Genomic DNA, 25,959 nt, shown 5'->3' with positions numbered 1-25,959 from the left:
CCAATTCACCATAGTTTTCAATCACCTGTTGTATCTTGAATGTGATTAATTTAGCCAAATGAAAACTCATTTCTTTTTTTTTCTTTCTTTTTTTCTTTTTGGTACTGGGGATCGAACTCGGGTCCTGGCGTTTGCACAGCATGAAAACTCATTTCTAACCTCCATTAATACTGACTATCAAGGCATCAAAATTACCAAAATTAATATGTTATACTAAATAGAAAAATGTAGGATGAGGAAGTATTAGTGAACAGAGGTGAGGTAGCTACTTTATGGTGGCCAAACTTGGATTATGGCCTTGTCTTAAAGGGAAGAAGTAGGCAATGTGTCACCATATTGACTACAGTGCGTATCTGACTCTTCAACTTCAGTGGTTTAGTGACTTCTGCTTCAAACTGAGGGCAGGGAGAGAAAAGTAACCCACAGTCAGATGTCTTAATGTGGGAAACGGTGTTGTGGAAAACAGTCCATCTGTGTAATACTTTATGTCATTCGAAGCATATTCATTTGCATTATCTAACTGAAGTCTCACAGTATCCCCCAGGAAATGTGGAAAGCCACATTGGTATAGGAAGAATCAGGTATGGAAAGAAGAGGGAAGAATCAGCAATTTGCTCACAGTCCTGCTGGTAATTGGTATTAAATGGGGGAATATCTTTGAGGTCTCTTGCAGTTTCTTCAGTGGGACACTATTTAAGACCAGGATTCCTTTGACTTTGGAATGCCTTGCTTGGCTTTGCTTATAGAATACTCACTTATTTTGGGACAGGATTAAATGAAATGTGAGCTATGTGAACTCTAACAGGGCAGGGGAAAGAAGCTGTTGAGAATGTTAGGTTGAGGACAGAAGCACAAGCTGTGATCAACACTTTACTGTAAAAATCTACTGTGGGAAAATCAAGGGTATATAGACATAGGATTTATAATTAAATTCATTGTCATGCAGATTTCTGTCTTAAATATTTCCTGGAAATGTGATATTTTTTGCTATTCTCAAACAATTTTAGTTTGCAGCCAAAGAAGTCACATTTGAAATAAAATAATCAGTGATGGGCAAATATATGATGCTTTTCGTGTTTTTGATCTTAAGTTTTCAAAAATGTCAACTATATACAGAGTCTACCAAAAAAAAGTATACACACTTCAGCCGTCTGTCGTACTAATAAATGTCTGGAAGCTAATGGCCAACACTTTGAGCACCTTCAAGAACTGTAGAGGACAGGGCTGGGGATTTAGCTCAGTGGTTCTGCTGCCTCCCTCGCAAGTGCAAGGTCCTGAGTTTGATCCTCAGTAACAAAAAAAAAAAGAATTGTAGAGGCCAAAGGTAAATTGTGTTAATCTCATGATATCTCAATCAATTTAGTATTAAAATATTTATACAAGTTTTTCTTTTCCTGATGTGTACATTTTTTGGCAGATTCTGTATATATTTATGTATACTTATATCAATAGAAAATATGTATCTATAAGCATGTATATATATATAAGTATATATTCTTATATCAGTAGAAAAAGCTTAAATAAAAAAATACGGTCTTGTTACAAAAAGTCAAATGAAAGTCCTTTTTTAAAAGTTATTTACAGAGAAACAAAATATTAAATGGTGAACAATTGAAAATTCTTAAACTTTTGGGGTGAAATATTCTTCAGTACACTAAGTATGTTGGAAACTAAACTACTTAATATTTGGTAATTGACTAAAGCAAGAAAAATTGCTTTTCTTCATGACTAAGGTGACAAATTTTATTTTTGAAGTTCCTTTTTCCCTCAGTCCACTATGGTCTAGATTCCTACAACTAATTTTGTCATTTCGTTGTTTTACATATATAGTGAAGAAAATTAGCCAATAAAGAGCCTGCTTTTACATCTTAAATTGTCTGTAGGTAATTTTTTTTTACTTTTTTTCCTACATTGAAATGTGACATTTTAAGAGGAGAAGAATCCAATACATTTTTTTTCTTTGTAAGGAGTATAATTTTTTCCTATTGAATTCTAAAAATCTGTTTTGTATAACTTTACCAGATGCTGTTACTTCACAACCAAATGAATTACTTTGGAGTTTTGAAGACTTCCTGCCTTTATTTATATTTCCTTCTAAGCCAAACAAATGACCAGTTTCCTAGCTGGTTTGGATGTACACAAAAATATGCTGGACCTCATTCAAGCTGAGCTTGGGGGTGAGGGTGTTCCATTGTGTGGTTACCCCTGCACACAGATGCTTTGCTGAGTTAATGATCTAGCTATCTTTAGTTTCTCTGACTATAAAATGAGAGTGATTATGCTTACAAAAACTCTGTTGGTTAAATTATTGAAGGCCCTGAGCTGAATTATCTGTTTATTTGATGTTATTTTTAGCAGCCTGGTAAAAGCTCAACTTGAATTCTCCACCTTACTACAGTGCCCTCTGTCTGCTTTTCAAATAAAGTTTTTAGACCCTTTATGGAATACATTGAACTTCCCTAATTAGACTTTGTATTAGAGGAAATCAGACATTAGTGCACAGTGAGCGTATATGCAGTTAGTAGATACTAGACCAAATATAAATGTATATTGGCTACACATAAATGAACTTTTAAGAAATATTAATTAGGTAAAATTATTGGAATGTGAGAAGCACTGGGCAGGTATGCACTTGTAGAAGTCTTCTAGCCTGTTGGTGTAGAATTGTTAAAAATTAATGCTATAATTTACACATAGCCTAAGTTGGCATATTCTAGATCTGTTAGAGAATACTGTGGTAAATGTTATAAGGAAAAGGACTCCCATGATCATAGTAATTTTGAGAAGTGCTAAGTTAAGCCAAGTTGGGTTGTTTTCTTCCCTGGTAGATTTCTCTGCTGCAAATACAACCGTGAAACTCTTTTACTGCAGAATATCTTTTGGGACAAGTGTTTTGTGGAATGCACTTTGGAGAACACTATTTTATTCTAATCTTTTCACTTTCCAGATGAGAAAACTGAGACCAGCATTGGTTAAGTGACTTGCTACTTTTATCTGCAGGGGAAATGTAGCTAAATGAAGCTAAATGCAAGCCTGGGTATGTGACATTTTCTGATGTCCTGTCTCCTATACTGTATTGTTCCCTGGATTTCACCCAAGCAGAGTCAGCTAGAGAACTGTTTTGCCTCTCTATTCTGTGGGATGAAGAACGCATCTATGGCTTGTTCTGGGTAACAGCCATGCAAGCTCTAACACTGTCATGCCCACACCGGCTTCTTGGGTCATAATTCAAGTTACTCAAATTCCATAATTCAAGGATACACATGACTTGCTAATTCCATGTGTCTAGATGTTTTTCACTCAATGCCTACCATTAAAGATGCTGATCTTTGGTGATAAATCCAGGATTGGAAATGCAGTTTTACTATTTACCTGTGTGTCTTTGGGTTAAGCCAGCCTTTCTGAACTTCAGACCTTTATCCACAAAGTGGGGCTAATATCTTGTTACTCTGGGTAACATTAGATATATCTGAAAGCTTGCTGGTAAATGCATTCCAAAAATGGGACCTATTTTTATTTTTTAACAATATCCAAAGGTGTCTTAAACAGTTACTGTGTACTTCCCATGTTGCCTGCAGTTCTCTTGTTTGTTCCACGACATGGTGAAATATTCTTTGTTGGAATTTTGCTAATGGAAACTTCTTCTTTGGGTCCTCCTTTTCACTGTGTTGAGTTTTTATGTCTGATGTCTTCTGTAAGGGTCCTGTGTTGGCACATCCCATGTCCTATTCCTGTTCCTTCAACACTGTTCTAGATCTGACTAGTAACTTTCCTCTACTCAAGTCATAAATTGCAGAGAAGTGTAAATTCCTTCTACAGTAGTAATAACAATTGCAGATTTTTTTAAGTCAGATGTCTTTACCAACTCTTATTTATTTTTCACCTGCACTAGCTATATCTGTTCCCACTTGTGGCTGCAGACACCCTGGTATACACTGAAGTTGCAGCTCTCTTAACATTTGTGCAAGCAGTTATGAAGGTGCAGCTTGGAAAATCCTTTCCCCACTCCAGCAGAAAGGATTTCACAGATTGCTATTCCTTTTTGCAGGAGAGAAAAACTTCCAAGCCAGTGCAACTTAAAAGAGGCACTCCCCCATCACTGTAAGACTGTAGTTGGTGCTTGTGACACCTTTTCCAGTGGACCCCCCCCCCCCGCCATGGCTGCAGCTGTGATTAAAGCTGTCTGCTCTGCCTCACTGGGGGTTTGCTGTTTAACCATGTCATTCGTATATATATATACACACACACACACACACACACACACACACATATATGTATATATATATATGGATCATGGAAAATGTAAAAGTGTTGTGTAAGATGAAAAATCAAATGAACACTTGAATGACAAAGGCTGAATTTTCTGTGCTTAAGTTACTGAGGCACACTAGTTGGAAATCTAGCCATGTATGAGGTACATAAAAGTAATTTAAGGATGAAAAGCTAATGGTCGGTGAATATATACCATCTGCCAGTACATGCTCTGCACACATCAGCCAGACAGAACATCTTAAAGATTTAAGTGCACTTGAACTTAGCAGCTGCCTTTCAGTGCTTTGGTGTGATTCAGGATTCAGTTTTGACCCTTAACAAATAAAGCAAGAGACATTCCTTTTTAAGTCTATGCAGACATTCATTGATACGTGAATAGTCACATTTGGCTTATCGTAAGAATGCCATTCTCCTCAGAAGTTTACCATTAACATTACCTTTAAAAATACTCAAATGAGCAGGGCAGACACAGAGACTGCATGCTGCAAAGGCACGAGTCACATGTTCTCCTTTAGATTAGAGAGACTGAGTATTCAGCATTTTATAAAGAGAGTGTTCCAGAATTTAAACCTGGTCTCTTTGCGTCACATGATAGGCAAACTTACAAATGCCATGAGATAAAGCAGTGTGTTTCCTTTCCCTACCATACCTCGTCCACTCACTGAACCAGAAGAATTCAAACATGCCATCTCTTTTAAATATATAAGAAAGAAATCTGGAGGCATTTTGAATATCATGTGTCTCCTTTCTCCTCTGCCTGCCTCTCCCTGTCCCCTCAAGTTCCCAGCAACCAAACCCAGTGAATGAGATGCTAATCTATCACCCGCAAATTTAGTCTGACAATACTGTGGATCAACCACATTGATGACATTGATTCTATTTCAAATATATACAATATAGTGAGACAAGCCTAATCTATTTTCTAAAGAGTTCAAGGTAGGTATCACCATTTCAGAGGGAGAAAACAATGGGGAAATGTTTGTGGTTGCTATCTGCAATAATCTGATGCTGACAGAGAGTAGTATTTTATTTAGTAATTAACAGTGTAAAGGGGAGAGAAGCTGTCATGTCGGTTCTTAAGCTGGGGAATGTGATGAAAGATGATATCTGCGATCTCATCCTTTCCACTTGTTTAGGATTGTCAGGATGAGAAATGTCAGCATTATGAAAGCTAGACTCTGCTCTTGATATGATAAAACCCTTCAAAAGCCCGTCTTTCTCTCTCTCATCCCCCTCCTTTCTTGCTCTCTCTCTACACTTGCTTTTTTATTTATCCTGTTTTGTTAGATGGCAGAAATATAATTCTTTTCTTTCTTCCTATTATAAGCCACCATTTTTGTTTTATTATATGTTTCACAACCCCTAATGCCCCTCTGAAAATTACCTTGTTAAATGACAGTGTTTCAAAGCCATGAATCCTTTCCACCATTCCCTCAGAGGTTTGAAACAGTCAACAGACTGTAAAGAATAAATAATAAAAAAGTATTGATTATTTTGATGACTGTGAGATTCAATTAAGTATTAATTTTGCCCTCCAGTGGACCTATCAAGGTATTCAAAAGGGAGGATTTGGCTCAGCTAAATGCGTGCTGAGTGCTTCAGCCTTAAATAGGGAGAAAATGTGTTTACCTACAGTATTTGAAGAAGAAGTGCATTGATGCACAGAGTCCAATATTTAAGTGTGGTGCAAATTAAGCCCTGGTGACAGTGACATTGTTTTCAGTGGTATGAGTATTGACTAAAGAAGTGCATTTGATGACAGCTTAAACTATTTGTATTGATTAACATTTTCATAGATTATCATGTGTCATATCAAATTCACTTTTCAGGCATGAATACATTAAAAAAAAAACAACCACAGGCATACAGCAACCGATGTAATGACGGGACACAGGAGAATGCGCCCCACCTGCGCCAGGGCTGATCACCTGTTTCCTGCTCAGGAACCATTTAGGCATGAACTTGGCAATAAATAGCTCCCAGATCATGAAAAAAAGGGCACTTGCTTTTCCTTTCCTTCTGCATCTGATGTTTATGCCAAAGCAACATTATGCGTCTTAGTTAGCAAATGGAAAAAGGCTACACTTGGAAAATATTTCTGATTCTAACATGCCGTCCGAAATGAACTGAAGATAAAGCAGATCTAAATTATTGGGGGCAAAACTTTGCCTTTATTTGGAGGTGATTTTTGTTTTCTTTTTCTTTAATTCTCTGGGCCTATGATGCTCTAGGTATCTGAATTATTGAATGCAGTTTGTAAGTATTCTCCTGATTCTTTATAAAAAATTTTTTGGGTATATTTTGTTGTGTGTTTGCTTTAAAATGTTCATTTGATTTGGGGTCAGCTTCAGTTCCCAATCTGGGACAAGGGAAGTCAACTTCTAAGGGTGCTTATAGAATTTACATAAGAAATATCTTTTCTTCCATTGAAAGCGTTTTTGAGGTCTCTTTTTTCCCTATCTCTTTTCTCTGCTCTTGGGAGAGAGTTTAATTGCTTCTCCCCCAGGGAGAAGGCTTCTCAAAATAGCCCGTGGTTCCTCCATAGGGTGCTCCTTCTAAAAAGGTATGTTGCTGAAGTACAAACCCAGCACTTTTTTTTTTCTTACTGCATTAAAGACAGAACAAGGTGTAAAAACATTCGCACAAAAGCACATCCCGCAATTAAAGCTGTGTTGGTTAGGTTTCTTTCAAAGAAGTTTTTTTTTTTTTTTTTCTTTTCCTTTTTTTCCTCCCTCTGAAGCCTCCTGAATCTCTCACATGCTAGTTGAGCTTTAATAGGGTGGGGAGTAATGGAGAACTCATCGGATCTGTAATAGCTCTTCACTTGACTGCAGCCAGCAATAACAGCAGGAGCAGCCAGAGATAAGAGAGAGAGGAGAGAGGGAGAGTGTGTGTGTGTGTGGAAGAGAGAGAGAAGAGAGAGGAGAGGGAGAGGACACGCACTCCAAAGCTGCTACTTTTTTTTCCTCCCCTTCTCTTTCCCCCCATCCCAGGATCCAATGATAGCTGGACAAGTCAGTAAGCCCTTGCTGTCAGCGCAGAGTGAAATGAATGCGGAGTTGAGAGGTGAAGACAAGGCTGTTACTTCAGACAGCGAGCTGAATGAGTCCCTGCTTGCGCCTGTGGAATCAAATGACAACGAGGACACTCCCAGCAAGCTCTTCGGTAAGTCTGTCTAGGTATTTCATTTCAGTCCTACCATGTTGTCCGGAAGAGCAATCCAACCCCTCAACCCCCCCCTCCCCCCCGGTTGTTCATTCAATTTTCTTGTAAGTACTAAAGAGGAGTTTCTCATCTTGGAGGTGCTAAGCCACCAAAGCCAATTCCAGCTGGCTGGGAGGTTCTCCTCCAAACTTTTACCAACAAGGAACTTATTCGCTGCCCATTTTGATTCGTCAAATATTGCTGGTGTTCCCAGGCTGGAAATTATTTGAAAAAAAAACAAAAAAAAACAAGAAAAGAAAATGGTACTAATAATCAGGAAATCAGTTGCATTGTGAGAATTGGTTAACATTTATTGAATAAATATCGACTCGGTTTCGGGTTGCTTCGCAGTCTTTTGTTAAGGGGAAAGAGAGTAAAGAGTTATTATCTGTAGTCAAAAGACTGGAGAGAAGGATTGAAAAATATCAATACAAGTCGTGCTATGCCAGGTAAACAAAGGTGGCTACGGGAATTGCTCAAAGAAATAGCATTTAGTCATCACAATCAGGACAAATGCTTCTTTTTAAAGGGATACTGAGAGAAGAAAATAGGTGCTTTGCATCCCTCTCCACCCCTCTCCCCTTTAACATTATGTTGATAGCCTCCTACTGAAGGTGGAAGAGGCAGCCCGGGACCTTTCAGGAATCTTTGTTTCATAAACAAAACAAGAACAAGCAGACTGCCACTCCAGCCAAGACATCTGTCATTCAAACAGATGACAGTCTGTAAGCCAACTCGAGCAACTGTGATCTCTAATCAGAAAGGGGAGCGGGTTGTTGAGGCGGGTGCCTGAGTGATAGATGTTGATAGATGTCTCTGCTGGAGAAGCACTTTATGGTTCAGAGTGACGTTAGATTTTCAGAACAATTGTCCCTGAAACACTTGCTTTTAATTATTTTCATCCGTGTGTGTGTGTGTGTGTGTGTGTGTGTGTGTGTGTATGTGCGTACGCACATGTCTGTGGATATACTAACCTGATGTAATATATCATGCAAAGTGAGAATTGCTTGCTCTCAGGTTAAAAGACAGTCAGTTGCCCGAACTTCAAAGAAGAGCCAACATAATCACAGAGACTACCTTGTTAAGAAAGTCATTAATTCAGTTGAAGAGAAAGACTTTATTTTTTAGCTTATAGAAAGAAAGCTGCCTTGACAGTTGGGTGACTCTCAGCCACTTTCAATAGAAGAGATTCTCCCTAATTTTAAATGCTCCCTGAGTTAAACATCAGAGCGGTGTTTCAAAAAACTTTGCTTTTTAAATTCCTATGGGTAAAATACTGACTTGTACTTAAGAATATAGTAGATTCTAGTTTCAAGAAATCCTTCAAGATTACCTTTTCTTCAAAAGGATATTACCTCTGATATAAATTTTCCAAATCTACACATCAAGGTTTTAGCATTTTCACTCTAAAGAATTATTTTGTTGTTGTCTTAAGTTTTTAGATACATAGGAAGAGTTAGGTCCTAAATAGCCCATTTTATTTTAGGAGGCTAGGGAGAGAAGTCAGATAAAATTATAAATTGCAGGGAGGCAAAAGCCTCATATTGTATCCTCTAATGTAGAGGATACCATGTAAGTACTCTGACTTTTAAAAAGTTCAACATGTCTTGTAAATACTGAATTATTTGTTCCTAAACTTTGCACACATTTTTAAAAAATGTAAATACATTTTGTAGACTGGTGTTTATCGCAGCAACTTGTTTTCTTTCAGGTAAACCAACAGGGAGATGATTAATTTGGGTTCTTAATATTTATTTAGTTTGCTCAACATTGAAAATTGTTACAGATTTCTTCTACTTCTTACTGACTTGCATGGTTAGAGAAATAAGCTTCTGAAAATCTAGCGGTGTCAGAGAGATTTGAATTAAAAGTTCACTGAAATACGTTTTAAAAGGTATCTTTATGAGATGCCATAAACTAAGAAATCATAGTGTGCGTTAAAAGTTATAGTGGGCTTTGAAAGGCGCCCACCTTCATCTTGAGATTGTCCACCGTATCCTATATCTTAGATTCCTGTTGTATTCACTTGTCTTTGGTTTCTAGATTACTTCTCAAACACAGTGTGAATCTTTCCTCATTTTCATTTAGGTAAAGAAGAAATCCTTTTATTAACAATTTTGAAAACTTTGAAAAAAATTGAAGACAGTAAGAGAGAGGTGGTTGCCAGCCCCTAGGGAGGAGGGGACTCCAATGGTTTTGTAAGGTTTTTCTAGCAATTAGGTCTATTGTATTCTTACTTTGGAATATTCCTAAGACTTGGTCTTGGGAATTCTAGTTTACATAAGTGTCTAAAACTTTCTAGATTAATTCTGTCCTAGAATTTTTAGCAACTTTGGTGACACACTTTAAGGGACCATATTTTATTTCATATGCATTTATTCAAATATTTATTTTTTATATTTAGGTGTAGTTCTGAGTGTATTTGCTACTTGATAACAAAAAATTATTTCTCTCCCGAATAGTTCCGAACATCCACATTTTTCTCTGGAGAATGATTTTTCTAATATACTCTCTCAAAGCATCATTCGTATAGCTTATACACTGCGTTATTGAAGTGGTGCTTTTCTAATGTAAGGGACAGATTACGGGAAATTATGTGCATCTTGATATGTTTAGTGTCATGGGGAGACATTGCCCAACAACAGGAAACAAGAAGAGCTCAGTCTTCCTATTGTACCTGAAATTTCAGTATAAATGGATTTCTTTGAAGCTTGTTCCCCCCTCTGCGTCTCACTCAAATTAGCCATCCAGAGGACAAGCCTCTTTCTCTCACAGTATGGCACCTTCGGCCCAAAACTGCAGGAGAAAGGCTAATACTGATGCCCTCTATGGATAAACAAAGGAAATTCCAGGAACCATTGGGCTTTTTATGCCTCTCCTTAAATTGCACCTCTGCACTTAACAGCATCCAAAGGGAAACGTACTGTGCAGAATGCTTCCGTGCTCTGAGCCACTCAGAATACCAGAAGGAGAAACAAGAAGCCATATGCCAGCCTAAATAGAAAGTTCAGAAAAGGACCCTTGTGTTTTATAAAGTAATTACATCAGAGGTAACGTTTTGCTTAACTTGAACAGCCATGGAAACTAAAGTACACTTAGGAGAGATGAATCCACATTTCATTGAGAAACATGTGAAGTCGTTCTGTGATATCATTAAGTGGTGCATTATTTATTCTTGTAAAGCCTGTGGAATAGTTATCTACATTTTCAGCTCGTGTCTGTATTATGCTAAGCTCTGAGCTACTGGAAGCAGTTTGAGGAGGAGAGGCGTGCGTGCGTGTGTGTGTATATATGTGTGTGTGTGTATGTGTATGTGTAGTTGTGTTATCAGGAAATCTGGCACTGTGTCTCATGGCACTCTAGCTGTGTGATCAAATGAGTGATGCTGCATAGGGCCAGTCACTGAATATGTGACAAGTGATCTACATATTAGAAACCATCCTTAAAACTGGCCTTTGGCAAGCAGTCTCCAAGGGAAGAGGTTGCTGTGTTTCTCTAGTGACATTTATAGCCCTCGTGTCAATGTGGTGCTTCACTTTTAGTTACGCCCATCAAGAATTCAGTGTTCCACAGTCAGTCAAGTTGAATGCTAAAATTCAAATGGTAGCATCAACACTTTGGGCAGGAAAATGGCTGCAGAAAAGATAAAAGTAATATATGTCACTGGAAAAATGTCTGTACTAAAGTTTTCCTATGGACTCGTAGCTGAAGTAGTGAGACTTCATAAAACATGCCCTAAATATTTTCTCCCAAATATATTTGAGATTTGAAAGATGATTTATTAACAGTATTTCTCCTGGGAATTTTTTTATTGTTTCAGGTTAAACCTTGTGATTGCTTTTCTTCAAGTTCCAACTCACTTGGGTGACGATGAGTCTCTGTGGCATTTTTCTCAGCTGGGCTGCCCTGAAGGTGAACAGGGTGCCCAGCTCAGAACCTTGAACCATGATGCAAACACACCACCATATATGAACACTGTGCCTGAAATTAAAAAGAAAAACCTTGGTTGATTTTCCCTCATGTATTTTCCTTGGTTAAAAGAAATTGCATGTAGCAATACTTATGAGAGTAGATATTTTCAATCTTATATATTTGTGAACTATTGGAAGAGGTTTGAAAGTTGGGCCAGTGATTCCTCCATGCTAAGAAATACACTATCTGTTGTGCTTTTCTTTTCCTTTCAGTGATTTTTCTCCCAGAAACATACATTATAAGATTTCCAAATTGCCATCCAGTTTGACTTGATTAGAATTTATGGCAGTGGAGTCCTTTTCAATGACAAAAGGATAAAGGACTAAATTGTCTGTCACCCCTTGAGACAGTGGTCTCTGCAGGTCAGTGTGGAGGTCACCACAGGGTATTGTAGGGACTGAACTTTGGAATGCTACCTCTCCTCTGTACATAAGTGGGGGGCCTTCATTACAGAATCACTGTCTTCATTACTTTATTTAAACGTCCCTCACAAGGTTTCAATACCTTAGGTGTTCACAATATTCTGAAAAAAATATGCTGGAGCCTATAATCAGCACATGGGGCTTAAGCCCAACAGGGATTTGGCTGGGAGAGGGTGAGAAAAATTCTCTAGAGAAATATATTTATTTAAAACATGGACTATGCTCTGTATTTTTTAAAGTTTCTCTGTTACTATCAATTGAAAATTCATATTCCCTTTCACTGAAGAAAGTGTATGTTCTTAGGAAAATATGAAGGCAGCATATTTTAAAACTAACCAAATAATTTGAGGAATAGATTCTATGCAAAAACAGTTATTTAAAATAAATCAGTAGAAACCTGTATTTGTGTACGTAAATGGGATGCATGATAAGGTATTTGTCAAAAACCAATTATAGTTTAATAGTCAAACAAGCTCTTTTTGCTCTCCGACTACCAGAGGGGGAAAATGCACATTTAGATACATTTTTTTTTTTTTTACATTTAAGAAAATCTAATGTGCAGAAGTACTTCTTTAAAAAAATCAGTGAGAGAGTGTGTATTTAGACAAATCTTGTTTAGTGGGTTTTTTTTCCCCCTCTAGAAAACCATTGTAATGCTGCATTGATAAATAAATCCACTTTAAATAGCATGAATGTGTAAGCTTTGAAATAAAACTAAATCTGGATAGAAGGGCACTGATGTTCACACTTCTCACTGTATTTGTTCATTGCACTGTGCTCACTTCTAAGTGGCACTTCAGTAGAGAACAGGGTAGAGTGTGTGACGGCAGGTGCAGTGGGGACTTTCTTGGTGTCTTCCTTCCAGTCACATTCCCATACCTAGGGATGTTCAAGGCAGGCTGCTGTTGAAAGAAGCAAAGTTCAATATTACAGCGTCCAAAAAGACAACATGGTAATGCATTAGCAAGTCAAAACGCTAACGTGGTTTTTCAGTTTTTCCTCGTATTTGGATTGCTGTGATTCTCATATATTGTTGTTAAATGGCTCTGAAAGATAGTTGAAAATGAGACAAGTGATTAGAAATTAGATCAATCTGCACCTCGTCACTCCTCTAAATGATCCCATTTTAATATTTTGAATTTCTTGGGTGTTTCTGATTTAAAGTTTACCTAGCATTATTATGGTGCTTTTGTAGTTCACCCAGCCCAGTTTATGTCATAATTGATACATAGAGGTGCATTCTAGATTCAAGCTCGCAAGACTCAGCCCTTAAGTATATTGCCTTCTTTCTTCAACACTTGGCTTAGTTGCTGAGTTAGCATTAGTCTTTTCAAGAATTTGCCAAATAAAATTTCTCCCACTTCAGCAATGAGATTTAAGTTGACCGTTTCAAGTGGGCCTTGTTTGTTATTACACAGTAAACAGATAATTTGTGAGGGAACTGGTACTTTCTTTGATGGACAACCTTGCTGGTTTATGTTTGGGAATTAATAATACATCAGACATTCACACATTAAAAAGAAAGTAGATGTGAAAAGGAAGGGGAGAGGGCCCCATTCTGCTACTGGGTTGTGCCTGTTTATTCAGCCCTTCCCTGGGAAGGCAGAGGCAGTCACAGAAGGCACATTGGCCCAGAGAGGCGCCTGGCTCCACTTAACATAGTTCTTGATATTTTATGCTAAAGGAAAAGGTAGCAAAGTGTTTATACCAAACCAGCACCCTATCAGGGGGCAATCTGTATAAAGTTTCCTGCTGTCAGGTTAATAAATTTTTTAAAAATATCCGAAAGCAGAGGTAGCTATGGAAAGCCCATAGTAACGGTAACCATTCTTCAGCACATGGGTTTCTCTTTAATATCCAACTCTGGCTCTGGAATTCTCTCATCTATTGTTTTTCTAGGTTTATTACTTTGCTGATGTTTTTGTTCAGTTTATCTTTTATGCCTGCCAGTCCAGTTTCACTTCTTCAGTGTTTATTCTTTAAAATTTCAAACATCTTTTCTCTTAGGAACAAGTGAGCATAATTGGTTTTGAATTTTTATATAGTATTTTATAGTTGAACATACAGTATACCTTCTCATGCTATGATTCTAAATGCGGTTCTACGTCTATCAGTGCATGACTTTTCTTTAAGAATACCTTCAAGCAGTATTTAGATTAAAAATTCCCTCAAAAATTCATTTGGACAACATAGGAGTATTTGGTGATACCTGATTATTAAGCATGTTGATCTCATTCTTAATCTTCTAAATGTAAACTCTGTATTCTGATTCCCGGAGTCTGATGTCATAAAAATATGAAACATGGGCGGACATCTTTGGTGATATCTATTACTCTATTATGATACATAGGATCTTGACCTATCAGAAACGGGCTAAAAGCCTTCATAGTGTGAATGTAGAGGTTAGAAAGAATAACACTGAATTTCTTTTGGCTAAAGAAAGTTTGTCATCCTCAGAGAAATGGAAATTAACTTTGTTTAGTGAGTATTCAAAGATAATTTTTAAAACCACTGCATGAAATGCATATAGCTCCTAAAATCCTTTTCCTAATAAGCTGTTAGTATTTTTTAAACTCCTAGTCTATTAAATGAATGTCTATATTTTATTTAAGTATCCAAAAGAAACCCCATATTCAAACTTTATTCTTAAAGTCTTTCTTTTTAAGTGCTTTTAAGGTTTTATGTATAAGAACATACTATAATTTTTAAAAGAATTAGCCACCTGGAACACTAATGTAGTCTAAGTCACTTTCATTGGAGGGCCACACTGTCTCATGACAACTGTTTAAAAATATGAGAAAAAAGATCAGATTACAATAAGAGAAACTAAACGTCCATACACATAAACTAAATGTTTAAGAGGTTTGCTATACTGAAAAAAATTTGAAATAAGAGTCTGTAACAAAACCTGCATTTGTAAATGTGGTAAAAACTCTTCTTAGAAAATAACAAAAGTAAAGCTTGTTAGTTCAGCCTGCGAGTGAACATGAAAGCATTTTTAGGACACTTACAATGCAGCAGTGAGCCTACATGAAGGAATATGTTTGTCCTTCTATATATTGTTTGGAATTTTCTTAGTGCTTTATCTTTTCTTGTGAAATAATTGATATTTTTCTGGATTGATAGGCTTTCCAAATATCTTGTATTACTTTAATTTTATCTTATTTTGAGGGGGAAAACCCAGTTGCGCACAGTTTGTAAAAGCCAGGAAATCCATATTTGAAGACTAATATCAGCAGAGTTTTAAAATAACAATGGCCATTTTTTGTCATTTTCTTAGTACTTCGAAGCTTTATTTTTCCCCCCATATTTTCTTTCTCAGGCATTATGAATGCACAGTGAATAAATATAATGCTCTCCACATAAAATATTTTTGTGCATCTCCTGTGTTTTTCTCCTATATTCATACCATTCTTCCAGTTGTCTTACTAAATTTGTATTATGTATTTTCTCTATCATAAAATTAATAAAAGCTAATTTATAATAGTAAGTTTTCTCTTACACCATGCTATCTGTGTATCATTTAAATGTACTTCTCCCATATTGTTGAATATTTAAAAACTGCTTTCCAGATAAACATCAAAATTAATAGTTTACCGATAAAGGACAACTAATTATATTAGAGTATTGCTTCAGGCATGGTTGGGCTAGAATCCAAGTTCAGTGTCTTCTTTGATGCTGCTATTCGCTAAGCAGAGGAGACAACAGAATTCCTCAGAATTCCTGTGCACTTTCATTCAGTAAACCAATTTGGGAGTTTCTGCACAGTTTGACTTATAGAGAATATATGTATCTTTAAAGCATACAAAAGTTGCCAATCTAGGAAAGACTTGAGATCTAAATACTGTGATACTAAATATTTTTCTGATTCTAAGGTATTCATACATCACAATATGAACATTTATTCTTTTGTTTTTTAAAGTAAAAGGCATTTGTTAAATAGCAAGCACAGTTTTTGTTGTAAATTCTTTTAAGAATTCCATGTGCCAAAATAAATATTTACATGTGTATGTGTCAAGGTGGGATGGGTATGTGTTGCACTATGAAGAAATCACATTTACTCATTTACTATTAAAATAGGTTGGTATAATTAGTCTCTTTTGTGGTTATTGATGACCGCATATGTGGTGATTTGTCTTTTAATATTGAGATGGCAAGATTTATCTTTACAAATTAATGTTTTGGGGTTACTCATTGCAGACAAGAATCATCACTGTCAGAACAGAAAGAGGCTAAGGGATTACTTTGATTTAAAAATATAAACATTTGAAGCCGTTTAAAAAGCATGAAAAATTATTATTGAAGAGTGACTTTTTGTCAAAATCAACCAAGGGTAGAAGAGAGTAAAAAATCAAATGAAACAACATATTTTGTAATATTTAAATACGTATAGATGTGGAAGTGGTATGGGGAGTGAACTGCAAAACGGGCATATTTTTTCTTCAATATGTCTATTTTGTTTACCAAAATCTCACAAAATAGAAATGGATCAAAAAGGAAGCATACAGTTTCCAAAAGGAGAAGCATGAGAGAAATACTGCTAAAGCTAACTTTTTTTTTAAGGAGGGTTATTGAAGATTGAACCCGGGGCCTTACATATGTTAGGGAACTGCCCTGCTACTGAGCTGTACCCCAGCCCTTTTTATTTTAGTTTATTTTGAAACAGGGTCCTGCTGGGTTGCATAGGATGTCCTTAAACTTTTGATCCTCCTGCCTCAACATCTCAAATAGGTGTGAAAATTAACATGTTAATAACTGTTTAATTAAATCCATATACTGCATTGTGACTTAGGAATGGATAAATGTCTGAAACAGGATCATCTCTTTATGTGAGAAAACTTTCACAAACTTTTGGGAGAAAATATAGATCACTGTTTGAAGGGTCAATTGGCTCATCTGATTCTGATTTCCACAATTCAGGCAGGTTTTAGAAAGAAATTACTCAAAATCTCAGATAGACTGGCCTATTTCTTTCCTCTAGTTTGGAGTCTTTACTTCCCCTATTATATTTTGTATTTATAATAATTTCCTAATGAGCCAATTGGAATCTGTAGGCAATTGGAAAAATGCTAAAATTATGTGTCAAGGTTTAAAGGGATTAATGTCTACAGCTGCCTGCTTTTTAAAAAGCGGGGAGACTGGTCCGACTGGAAATTGCTGATGGAGTTGAGGTAGGTGTGTTAGCTGAGAATGGCAGATACGTGTCTTATCGTCTGTGGAGTATCAATATGTTTTTATAATGATACAGTAACCTGAACCCTGTAACGGTTTATGGCCCTTTGGAGAATTCTTATGGATTCTTAGAGTGACAGAGGTCTGAGAAAAGATCTTGAAAGCTTTCACAAAATCTGGCTGAGTGACAGAAATCTACCATGACTGTTGATTTAGCTGCTAAGGAATCCTATTGACTGTAACATCATTAAACTTTTAAGTTAAAACAAAAACCACAAAGCAAATAGTAGAAACTGAGGGTAAGAGGTACCCAAAGTGACGGTAGAAATTAACAAATGCTGAAGCTTCTTAGGGAAGAGGCGAAAGGCAGCAACCACACTGTGGATCTTGAGCTGCTACTTAGAAACAGGATTTTGTTTATATACTGTTCTGAGTATTTGAGCGTGCATTGGAAATCTGTATTCGTGCATTTCCTTCATGGAATCTGTCAGAATTGATTGTTGCTCTTTCATTTTGCCTGGCTGTTTTTAGTCAATGATAAATAAAGAACTTGAATTGTGAATCTGGCACCAGTGAGATATAAAACCAGAAACAGCAGAAAATAGCCATGATGAGTAACTTCACATCAGTATATGCACGGAGATCTCAGTCCCCTTAACATTTGTAATACTGCTAATTTCTATGGGCTTTTAAAAATACACTTCCACATGAGCTCTCAAAGCCCATAAAAGTGTGGCATGTAAAGTAAATTGTTTGTCACTTGCCGACGACCTGCCATATTTATTGTCAGGAGAAATGGACATTAGTTGGAAAAGCAGTTGTTAAAGGCCAAACAATTTTTAAAGACGGCAAAGATGCGCGAGGGTTTTCCTTTTTCTAACAATGAGCCACCCCTTCAGACATCAAAAGACAAGATAATAAGACACTTCAAGCACAATTCAAGATTATATTCAACATCTAAAGGCTCATCTCTTGTCAGTTTGCATTTACTCTCCCAGGGATGTAACGCTTCTATCATCTTTCTGTCAAGAGGAGTCTGGCAGAAGAAGCAAGGGCTCTTATTTCACACACTTAGGGTTTTTTATCAAATAGCCCACACTCGCTCTGATTCAGCCAAAATGGGGGGATAATTTGAAGAAGGTCATGCACAAGTACAAAAATCCCATATTGATTTGTGTGATTAGAAGGCATTAAAATCGGACGTTTATGTTAGTTGCTGAGACATTTCGTCAGTTTATTTGGTAATACACTTTTTCAGCCTAGGAAAAAAAAAAGATGACTTAAGATTTTAAAATAGATGACTGAAAGCTGAAATTGTTTGTTTTAATGTGGCTGTGTTTGAACATTTAACAAGTGGAAAATAGTGTAACAATCTGCAGTTAGCTTATATAATGAAATATTTTGTGCCATGTAAAAGCACACTAGCGCAGCAGTGCTATCAGATGAAATACATATATATGTGGAATTATTTCCTAAATACTTTAAAATTGATTTCATATATTTAATATATAGATGGAAGGTGATGGCATTTCCAATATAAATTTAATTATGAAGCTATTTTACAATGGTTATCAAGTTTTTTAACATTTTGCACTCTTTGAAATTACATTGTCATTATATTTGTCATTTTATGCCATCCTTAATATAAATGCCCTTTTCCGGAGAGGCTGCTAAAGAATGAGGAAGAGTTTTTATTACCATTCTCTGTCAAAGTTTATCACGTGACCTTGTTTTCTCTGATAGTCACAACACAATACAAAGGAACACTCAGTTTTCTTTTTGTTGGGGGCCTGGTTATGGAAGTTGGAAGAACCAGCTATTCCTCTCAAAATAAAACAACTGATGAAAATAAAACCACGATATCCTGAGATGTCTGTATTGAATCTTTGAAATTACTTTTCCTACGAATTTTCATCTCTTCTGGGTCTCCACTTCTTATATTTCTCCTTTGCAATGAAGTGCTTTTGCAGCTGCCTTTCTTACTTTTGTGGCACTTCCCCCCATCAAAACAAAGGAAGCAGACAAATGTATAGCATAGTTACAGTGTGTAATAGAAGAGAAAACCCATAATTTCCCCTATTTATTGTATGGTTGTGTTCTGTACTCTGCGGATTATGCGTTGAGCATTCAACAGTGAATTCATCCATTCAACAAATACTTGCCAAGTGCCTGTGGTGGGTACTGGGTTGTACTCTGGGGATTCCATGGAGAATGCACTAGATAATGTGAATCACCTAGCACACCAGGCAGGTGCTGACAATACAGGAGTCCACAAGACCTGGAAACTCCACCCTCAAATACCATGCAGTCTGGATTATGTGTTAACATCATTTTTCCCCAGTACCGGGGATCGAACCAGGGGCCTTTGCATTGAACTACATCCCCAACTCTTTTTAAAGTTTTTATTTTGAGACAGGCTTTCACTAAGTTGCTGTATTGCCCAGGCTGGTCTGGAACTTGTGATCTTCCTGCCTCAGCCTCCCAGAGTGCTGAGATTACAGGCATTTACCACTATATCTAGCCGCTAATGTTTTGTTTTTCTTCATCATTTGTAGTACCTCTTCTAGAAATTTTAATCTTCAAAGTCCTGCATTTTAGGAGTTGGTCTTTGATCAGATGCCTGAAAATTTTAGAAAAAAATATTGTCCCCAAAATATTGGGAAAGAATAAAGAATTATGAAGTGATATTATTCCCAAAACAGTGGGGACAGAAGGGAGGATTGTTAAGTGATTTGCAACCAGTTATATTCACAATGTTTTCACCATAGGGTTTGATGTGTATGTTGTGGTTTCTTAGCTATGTCGAACTGGAGAATAATCTAGAATTATCTTTTCCTCATATGTCTCCAGCCTCCACTCTCCTTTGCAAATGCATATTTATCTCATAATATAATGCTGTACTTGGAGGCTGAGTGGATTTGAGCCTGGATCTGCTGTTTAGTAGCTGCTGGACACAGTGAACCACATGCTTACACCTCAGCTTTCCCATCTCTAGATAGAAGCATTGGTGGCACTTGCTTCACACAGCTGTCTCCAGGTTGAAATCAAGTGATACATGTAGGGTGCTATAGAATGCCTGGAATCTAGCCAGCACTTAACCACTATCACACTTTCTTAAGAGTTGAAATGAATTTGCCATGCTTAGAAAGAAATTAACTTTTTAGCAGCAGATACCAGAGAACCAACAAGAAACTTTCTTAAGCCTTTGCAGTTAGCCATGATTCTCCATAAAGAAGCATCAGTCCTTGGGTCTCTTAGCCAGCAAAAGAGCTAAGGATCTTTCCTTCTTGATGACAGAACTCTTCCTTTTTGGGTACATTAGTCACTGCTTTCTCCCAACACCTGTTCAGGAAGGGATTCAGATCCATAAATGGATTTCAGCACATTCTAAAGAGGACAGTAATTTACCATCTTCATCCTGGAATGTCTGTGGGTAAGAGTGAAAAGGATGGAAGAGGGACAAATATGTATCTTGCTATTCTCTAAATTTAGCATGTTGGAGTACACAATTCTGTCAAATAATGGATTTTAAAAATAAATTTGGCATTGAGAAGTGATAGGAAACCAGATGTGTGTGTGTGGTAGCAAAAGCTTCCTTGCCTCATGGTCTGGTTGGTTACCCTGGTGGCTGTTTGCCTTTGGGGCGACTTCCTCCAATGGATGCTAGCTGTCTCTCCAAGGAGTTTTTCCATCTTGCAAGCCAAGCATTCCATTTTCTCTTCCTTGACAACACTGGTGCCAAAATTAGGAGTCTAGCCTTTGGCTGTGGTGAAATTCTCTGAGGCCTTCCATGGGATGCTTTGTGACCATATCAAGGTGGACTATAAAAAATTCCAGAGAGAAGAAAATCCCATTGAAGTTGTGGGAAGATTTGAGGAGACGGGTGCAGCAGGACTGTAACTTGGGTTCAAATCACTGCTCTTGACCTAGGCAGAGAAGTATGAGTCCTTAGGACTTGATTTCTTTTTCTGTAACGTGAGAGTTAAAGTACCAGTCTGAGAAGGTGTTGAAGATTGTGTAAAGGAGAGGGGAGGTGCCGGCACATTGGAATATTTAATAAATGCAAATTCCTTCTCACCTGTTAGACCAATGTATGTCTCTCTTAGCCTGGGAACTGTTATTCTGATAGGCTCTCATGGGAGTGTGGATTAGATCTTAATGACTGGATGGGGCTCTTTTTTTTTTGCCATTTTTGTTGTTGTTTGTTTGGTGCATTTTTGTAATACTAAGTAAAGTAGTTGAAATTGAGATTGGAAGCCATATTTGGGGAGAAATAATGTTACTACCTTTATGAGGATAGAGATTTGGGTTGAAATTACAAAAACGTACTTTCTTTTCTGCACACCAAAATAGTCAAGATCACTAAGGGAGCATTTCTGTTGTTATTATTATTACCATAATAACTGTTTTTTAATTATATAATTGCATATTCATGCTCCATGCACATGTCTCAGAAATTATTGGTACTTTCAAAACCACTTATTTAACTGCATCAATGAAATTTGATAAATATATGGTGATAGTAACAAATTAAATCATGTTTTCATATTTAATATGTGTATATTTGTGCTAATATTAAGTAGAAAGACAAACACTCCTTTAAGCCAGTGGCAATGACCTCACCTTTCATCTACTGTGTTTGCCAGTTTTGACTTTTACCTTTGCATGTATGGATGTATGGCCCATAGCTATCCTAATGCCATAGCTATTCTACTGTGGTTTTGTCATTGGTAACCAAACTTAGATTTGTCTACATCTGGCTGTGCCGCTGGATAGTGTTGGTGTCTTAGTTACTTCTCTCTCGTTGCTGAGAAAAAAATACCCAACACCCAAAGTAAAAGGGGGAAAGGGTTTATTTAACTCACAGTTTGTAGAGGTTTCAGTCCATAATCACCTGGCTCCAAGGCAAGGGTTGCACATGGTGAAGGGGGCAACAGGTCATGGTGGTGGAAGACAGCAAAAGCAACAAGAAACTTTCAACAGCGTATTTCTGCCCCTTTTATCTTATTCAGACTACTGGGATTAGAGCAATGGCAAAAACCAATCATTCATGTGTAGTGGTTTAGTTAATCATATTTCTTTAATCCCAGCATCATACTTTCTATATTCAGCCACTTCCAAAATAGCCCCACCTCATTCACATGAGGCTCAGGGTGGACATCTAACCACAAGCCGTAACAGTTGGCATGAAAAGGATAATGTTGGGAGCTCAGACAAAGTTGAGCCATGTTAAAGGGTTTATATTGTATAAAGGAAGAAAACCCACACCACCACACTGTGGTCATGGATTGGGACCAGAACTCTTTGCTGAATCTCTTCCAACACTGAGGTACAAGGCCATGCCATTCTCTGCTGACCACCACCTGGAAGACCTTTCAGCAAACGTCACACTCTACATCTGAATCCAACTCTTCATATTTTAATAAAAATTAAATGCATTCTTAATCAGTCTAGGCTAACAGCACCCAAGAGGAAAGTTACTTCTTCTAAGACTTTGGTTTTTTTGAGTTTCTATTATTTTCCAGATCTCTTTGTTTTATATTTCATGGCAGTACAGAAGTCTTCCTCTATGTCTTAAAAATTTTCAGTCTTTGAAACCCCTTATGAATGGGTAACCTGGGAGAGTGGGTTGGAAAATGGGGAGATGTTATTTAAAGGATAGTTTCAGTTAGACAGGAGGAATACGTTGTAGTGATCAGTCACATAATCTATAACCAATTGTGCACTATTAAATTTATAATACATTAATAATATATTGTATATGAAAAATTGCCAGATGAGTAGATGTTAAACATTCTAACCACAAAAAGTATGTAGAATAATAGATGTGTTAATTAGCTTGATTGAATCATTCTGCATTGTATACATATGTCATAATATCACATTCCACCCCATAAAAATGTGTACTTATTACTTACCAATTAAAATAAAATTAAAAATAGAATGTTTAGCTTACATTTCATTTAAAACAAAAGAGACTTGCTCATCTAAGGCTTTTTTTTTTTTATGGAAAAGGGCCGGGGATTGATTTAGGTCCCAAGTTTGATCCCTGGTACTAAAAAGAAAGAAAGAGAGAGAAAGAGAGAGAGAGAGAGAGAGAGAGAGAGAGAGAGAGAGAGAAAGATTTGCCCCATGAAAATAGCAATAATTTTACATTACTCTTTGGAAGGACACCTTGGTCTTGGTTTTCTGATCCTTCAGCGATGCATTCTTTCCTATCAGCTATCAGCCTTTTAGAGGAAAAAAAAATCTATAGAATCCATATAGCAGTACATTATTAGCCAATACCACTTCATTTCAATTAGGTGAAGGGGTCCAGTGTGAATAATCACTTAATACCTCAAAGTGTTCTCTAAATTTCTTATCATGAACTCATTGATGAGAGCTTATTTTTTTCAAAAATTAACACTGACTGAGTGGGTCTCAGCCTTTCCTCTTCCCTCTTCTGGTGGTCAGAATATTTTGGTTAAGCTGATTTTCCACATTGCAACAAATCTTCCCTTCCTTATGTTCCAACTATTCTCTCATCCCATCTACCCCCACTTTGCAGTCCTTCCTAGTGTTTGCCTACTATTATAATGACTTCTGCATTTATCAGCCCCCTTTGCTGAGTAGCAAGCCCCTAGAGGACAGATAATAGATCCTGCATATATTAAGTGCCAGATAAATGTTTTTTTGAATTGAACTGCTTCTGAAGTGGATGTTTCTGGACATCATTCACGCTTGGTAAATAATTACTGAATATTTAGGGAAAATAGACTCTACCCACAGGAGTCCACTGTCTTCTACCTAGGAATACAAGTAAGGGTGTATGTAATATCTGTGTGTGTGTGTGTGTGTGTGTGTGTGTGTGTGTGTGCATATCAGCAAATACTAAAAACAAAGATAAAGAACTGCTTGCTCATATAGTCTACAGATATTTATTGGCTACCATTGTGCTAAATATTATATTAGGTACTGAGACTACAGTGATAAATTAGACAGAATTGGTCCCTGTTCTCATGGACTTTATAGATGCTAGAAAACTCAAATGCTTAGTACTGGTTGTCTAGAAATTTAATTGTTTGCCATTGTGAAATGTGTTCTGAAATAGAAGAGCCAGATGCTGTTGGAATGAATAATGGGGGAGAGGCATGACTTGGCAGGTGGATCAGCTGTTCCAGAGCAACTGAGTGGGCAATATGTAGATATTACCTTGACAAATTACTCCTCTGCCTCTGGCTCCAGCTTTGGAGGACTGACAAAGAGGATGGTTTACTGATGGCTGCCTGGAACCTTAGCCGGACTTGTTTGCCCATCTTTCCTTGGACAAAGAGATGTTGTGGGTCCAAAGCAGATAATCAGATGCTGTCTCCTATAACCCTTGAACTGAGTGACCCAAAAACTGAGAAACAGCTTGAGTGTGTCTAGGTGGTGGTCCCCCAAGAGAGTTTCCATTAATTTTTACTACCTTGATTCATACCAGAGTCTTGGTTATTATCTTTCCTGTAAACTAGATCTTTAGCTGCTTTGGATTCTATGAGCCACTCCAAGAATTACAATAAAATTTTTTCTTTTCCTTCTCTGCTTAATCCAGAGATGGTTCATGTTACTTGCAACTGAAGAATGCTGTGTACTGGTATGTTTGTGATTTCTGGGCTGCATTTAGACCAGGCACTTTTCTAAGATTGGCGTCTCGGAGTTCAAGCAGAGTAGGTAGGTATTCCAGCTTGGGAGAATGGTATGCACCAAGGAACAGAGTGAGAAGAATTATCTCCTAGTTAGGGGAAACCTTAGCTGGAGTTGTTGGCCAGAGTGCCTGCATGTAGTTCTCCATGTGAGTTTGGTTCCTCACAGCATGATGCCTGGGTTCCAAGGGGTTGGGGAGAGAAGGAGAGAGGAGAGAGGAGAGAGAAGGAGGGAGGAGAGGAGAGGCAAGGTGGAGAGACAGAGGGGAGGTTGAGAGAGGAGGGAGCAAGGGAGGGAAAGACAGAGAGACAGACAAACAGAGACAGAGACAGACAGACAGAATCTGGCTTGCAAAAGCTAGAGTTTTCTAACTTGGCCTTGGAAGTCAACCGCACCACTTCTACTACTTCCCATCCCTTAGAATTAAGTCATTAAAGGTGTCCCACATTCAAAAAGAGGAAAATTAAACTGCATTTTGATGGGAAGAATGTCAACAGATTTATGGGCAAGTTTTAAAATCACCACAAAGGTAACATTATTTTTCTACATATCTATTGCATTTCTCTCTGATAAATTAAAATAAGTAAATGCATTTGGGAGGTAGTGTCCTCTTCTTAGTGACCAGGTATTGTAATGGATCAGAAGATGTCAGTTGAGACAAAGTTAAATGGGGAATGGTGCCTACAATATTAAATAAGTACTGCTCAATATGGCCTAGATATTTCTGTGTTTAGTTCCACTGAAGGTTACTTTTATCACTTTTCTTTTCCTTGTAGAGATGAAAGGGTTTAGTTTAGATTTTGGAAACTGAGTATTTACTCAATAAACATGAAAAAAATAAAGGGAGTCTCATCATAGGGTGTCAGGGGCAGATGGAAGATAGAATCTGGAAGTCTACTATGTCCACACTTATGACAGGCCATTGGTTACAGCAAATAAAAATAGATTTCCCAAACCTAACATATTAAGTTCAATACATTTCTCTTTGGTAATAACAGATAGAAATTTCAGTTATAGCAAACTATTTCTGAGGTTTATGTCTACCCCTAGACATTCTAAGGAAGAATGAGCTGATAAAAGAAAGTTGGTTGGTTTGAGGGTGTTTCATGGAATTATTTTTGTTTATTTAAAAATCACCTATACTATAATTTTCTAAAAATATTTCAAAATTAAATACATTCTACCTTTGAATATTTTTTCACTTCAGAGTGTTTTTTCTGATAATGTCTAGGAGCTTCCTTCTGTATGT

The 25,959-nt window shown here is 37.1% G+C and overlaps 1 protein-coding gene across 1 annotated transcript in view; it reads left to right on the top strand.

Moving 5' to 3' along the window:
• Pou6f2 (POU class 6 homeobox 2) overlaps positions 1-25,959 on the top strand; it is a 445,133-nt gene that overhangs the window by 5,846 nt on the left and 413,328 nt on the right. Inside the window, exon 2 of the mRNA XM_004840260.4 lies at positions 7,266-7,437. Coding sequence (XP_004840317.3) covers positions 7,266-7,437 — 172 coding nt within the window. The remainder of the gene's footprint in view (positions 1-7,265; positions 7,438-25,959) is intronic.

Source organism: Heterocephalus glaber, unplaced genomic scaffold, assembly GCF_053883595.1.
Source record: "Heterocephalus glaber isolate CG9 unplaced genomic scaffold, H.glaber_assembly_v1.0 deba00001610, whole genome shotgun sequence".
Classification (NCBI taxonomy): domain Eukaryota; kingdom Metazoa; phylum Chordata; class Mammalia; order Rodentia; family Bathyergidae; genus Heterocephalus; species Heterocephalus glaber.
The sequence above is the reverse complement of the archived record's forward strand: the minus strand, read 5'-3'. Positions and strand labels throughout refer to the sequence as shown.